The sequence below is a fragment of the Acyrthosiphon pisum genome, chromosome A1, assembly GCF_005508785.2.
Source record: "Acyrthosiphon pisum isolate AL4f chromosome A1, pea_aphid_22Mar2018_4r6ur, whole genome shotgun sequence".
NCBI classification, from domain to species: Eukaryota; Metazoa; Arthropoda; class Insecta; order Hemiptera; family Aphididae; genus Acyrthosiphon; species Acyrthosiphon pisum.
Window position 1 is genome coordinate 91032975 of NC_042494.1, and position 3944 is coordinate 91036918.

Genomic DNA, 3944 nt, shown 5'->3' on the forward strand with positions numbered 1-3944 from the left:
TTATAAATTATAATATTAAATGAATACAGATTTCATTTTAAATTTGCTGAATAGAGACTTTTGTATAAATCATGGGTATTCTGGTATTAAAATGTTATAGTATAAATTAGTAGGTATAGACTATAGGCACTTATAGTGGATACCTACTCATTTTAAACTTACCTAAAGCCCCTACTCTTAAATAGAAGCTGGTGTCCGAAGTCTTTGAACGTGAAATATGCGCACGTTTCAACGAACTGAATTGTTTCAACGAGTTGAACCGGTTCAAAGTAAAGACACCTGGCGATGATGAGCCAGATGTGACGATTTCAGCTTCGTCCGACGTTAAGCTGACGCACGAATCGATTAACACCCACACATAAATGCATATAATTACGGCTATGCTTCCCAAGTACAGGTACATAAGATAAATCCCCTGTATAGATAATAACTTGACAGGATTGTCCATAACTTCTATCAAACAGATGGCGAACATGAGGATAACCAACACCATGCCGTAGAACGAGCTGAGGGTCACCCAAAAGTGGTGGCTATAATAAAAATCAGGATTATAATAAATTATAATATGTAATGCCTATAATATAGTAAATATTATATTTTAACAGGTGTGATCACATTACTACTTGTCAACAAAAAAATGTAATTGCCTGCATAGAGGTATAACTTACAAAGATTCCGTGTGTTGTAACATGGACATGTCCGTCCCTCTATTCGTCAAAAGGTTCATTAAAGTACGTCTACTTTTGAGTTTAAGTCCATCGGATCGACACATTTTGGAAGATCTTTGGACTAGTTTACGATTTATGTGTGAAAAATGATCATCAAGACTATCTTGTTCGGTTAATTCACATATACTATGCACTGAAAGATAAATCATTTTAAAAGTTGAACATTTATTTTATTAAAAAAAATTTGAATAAATAATTTAATTTATGAAAATAATAATTGAAGCAAAAATATACAATATATAATTTACGTATAGGAACGTATATTGTATACCTACATGGCTACATAATATATTCGATACGTTTATAGTATAAAGTTTTGGTGGCTTGATGCGGCGCAGTGTCTGCAATCAATCACACAATGTGATTGAGAGTATGTAACATCCGCTGCCACTAGTTCCCGGATGGGTAACCACCCGGGTATCGTAGTGGCAAAATCCTTGCCACATACACGTGTTGCTAACCTACCGTTTCAAGCTTACCAACCCTACCAACCGTAATCGCCCTACAACAGCTAATGGCCATATACCATAGTTGCCGTATAATGGCTTAAAGTGTAATATATATTTTATATCGTTATAAAATGTTATTTAAAATATGCAGGCAATCTGTAGGTATAGGTAGTAGGTACTATTTTAATTTATTACTCAATAAATAATAATATAAGTAAAATGTATAATGTAATATTGCAAGAGGACGTTCTTGTACATTGGACACACGTTTCACCACACTGATGCATGATACATTTATACCTATTATTGATGTTATGCTATATCATGTTTGATTTATTCGATTATATTTAAACAATATGAATATATGATAGTACCTTTATGAGTATCTAGGGTTTAGGAATTATTATTTTAAATAGTAAATGTGTTTTTAATCTACCAAATATTTTAAACGTAACTTTTTTAGAGTCGGTACCTACCTATATTCTTCGTTTGATATGCAATCTAAGCAAATTATATGCTGCTCGAATATTTTTAAAAATTACTCTTCAAAATGTAGGTATGTTCCTAAAAATCGCTAGCATTAACTATTAACTAATATAAAATCATGATACATATTTTTAATTTCCTATAGTTAAAACTATGTGTTTGTTTAAACTAAATTATTTATATTTCATATATAATATTATATCATTGAGGCATATTATACAGGATAATTAATCAAGCATTCTCAACCCCTTTTTCTTCTTTAATAATAACTGCATTCAAATTCTGATTTTTGAAATTTAGGTAAGTATAAATATTTTTAAAGACCATATTTTCAAATTCTTGAGATATTTTGTACTATTTAAAGAGTGCCCTGTGTAGATACAAACTTCTGTTTTTCAATGGGTAACCCCTTTTTCTACTGTAAATTATTATTTAGCGGATCATTTTTCTAAAGATGTGGACGTATCAAAACCAAAATTCAAACTAGTAGTTTTTGAATTATTTAACATTATATGTACTAAGGATAATATATAGGCCAACGATAATAGGTTTGGATGATATTGGGGTTATAATAATTTGATCATTTTAGTAGTTAGTAATAATTTATCAATATATATAGTGAATACAAATTGTCCTACCATAATAAATACTAGATCCGATATTACATCTATTTTATATTTTTAAAATACTATAGGTATCCTATTTTTCAAAGGTGGGCAAGTTAATGAAAATAATTAACTCAAGTTAAGTTAAGTTAAGAGGACACAAGATCGATAAGTTAAAAATTAACAGTTAACAAATTATAAATTTATCTCGATAAGTTAAAAGTTAATATAGAAAAAAAATATTAACTTAACTCAGTTTAAAAAAGTTAATCTATTTTTTTTTATTAGTATGTAAATCACATAAAAAGTGAATTTGTGTTTCTAATTTCTAATTTATAAATCATAAAAAACAATTTTATTGAACTTCAAGAAAAAGAATAGATATGTTTGTATTTTTATATTGGATTATTTTTATTTTATACTGATATAGTAATATTTACGTATAAACGAAAAATTTCATAATGTTTTTAACTTGATGGATCTTTTTAAAATCAATTGAGAAAAGCTAAGTTATTTCAACTGTAAATTAAGCTAGTTAAGTTCAATAAGCTAATTAGTTAAGTTAAAAAGTTAAAAAAAAATTAACTTTTTAACTAGTTAATGCCCACCTTTGCTATTTTTATTACTATTAGGTACCAGCGCCGGATTGGGAAGAAATTACTTACCGGGCTGTCCACCTAGACTGGCCCAAATCTCCTAATTCAAAATTTCTTTGAACAAGCCCAAATTAAGGCCCTAAATCTTTCGAATTTTTAACGGTCCACTGGGTTTTATCAGTAGCCCGCCGGCTCAATCCGGGCCTGTTAGGTACCTTTGATTATAAATACTAGTTATTTAGTGGATAATTTTTTTGAAATGTCGATGTGAGTAGTTTTCCAGTTATTAAAATACCTATACTAAGGATAATAGTATTTATAATCAATGTTATTATTCTTAATATATTTTAATAATTGAAAAACTACTTGTTCAACTTTTCAATAGGTATATCTACATCAACATTTCCAAAAAATTTTCCACTAAATAACTTTCAGTAAAAAAGGAGGTTCTCATTTTTTAAAAACAGAAGTTTTTATCGCCACGAGACACTCCAAGAATTTTAATATATGGGTATTTAAGTGTGCTCAAAAATTTCAAAAATTAAAATTCGAATAAATTTCAAAAAATGTTGAAAAATTAGTGGTGAGTGTGCTTGGTAAAACACCCTGTATAGTGTACAATATATTTTATGGTGGAGACTCGTTTGCGCACATATTAATATATTTTTTAAATTTACGACAACTCGCTTGCGCACAAAATAGTAAACAATGAAAACCATCTTTTAGGTACAGTTTTGGGTATAGAGGGTGTCTTAAGCTGCTCAACACGTTCAATATTATTGATATCAATGATCACCCGTTAATAAATATTGAAGTACCTTCAATACAGCCAATACACGGTTAATAATATTCTCAATGTCGAATATCGAATAATAATATTGATCGTGTATGGGTCGCTTTATCAGACAGGAGTAAAACCGTATAGTCTTAAAGCCCAAGAACAACGAACGGAGCTGAAAACTTTCACATGCACTTCAATAGTCAATTTTATACGCCCCCACCCTCACATTCACCAAATCATTCAAATACTCATGGAAATACAAGTAGACACTGATTTAAAAATAAATTCATTAAAAAAAA

The 3944-nt window shown here is 29.3% G+C and overlaps 1 protein-coding gene and 1 long non-coding RNA gene across 4 annotated transcripts in view; one reads left to right on the plus strand and one right to left on the minus strand.

The window, feature by feature from the left end:
* LOC115033788 overlaps positions 1 to 280 on the plus strand; it is a 31798-nt gene extending 31518 nt beyond the window's left edge. The window contains exon 4 of the long non-coding RNA XR_003839094.1: positions 186 to 280. This is a non-coding gene — a long non-coding RNA (uncharacterized LOC115033788). The remainder of the gene's footprint in view (positions 1 to 185) is intronic.
* LOC100164731 (proton channel OtopLc) overlaps positions 1 to 3944 on the minus strand; it is a 45790-nt gene that overhangs the window by 36319 nt on the left and 5527 nt on the right. For all 3 annotated transcript variants that reach the window (XM_016806392.2, XM_016806393.2, XM_008187237.3), the window contains 2 exons: positions 669 to 861; positions 163 to 530 (listed from right to left, as the gene is read on the minus strand). In XM_016806392.2, the coding sequence (XP_016661881.1) occupies positions 163 to 530; positions 669 to 861 (561 nt within the window). The remainder of the gene's footprint in view (positions 1 to 162; positions 531 to 668; positions 862 to 3944) is intronic.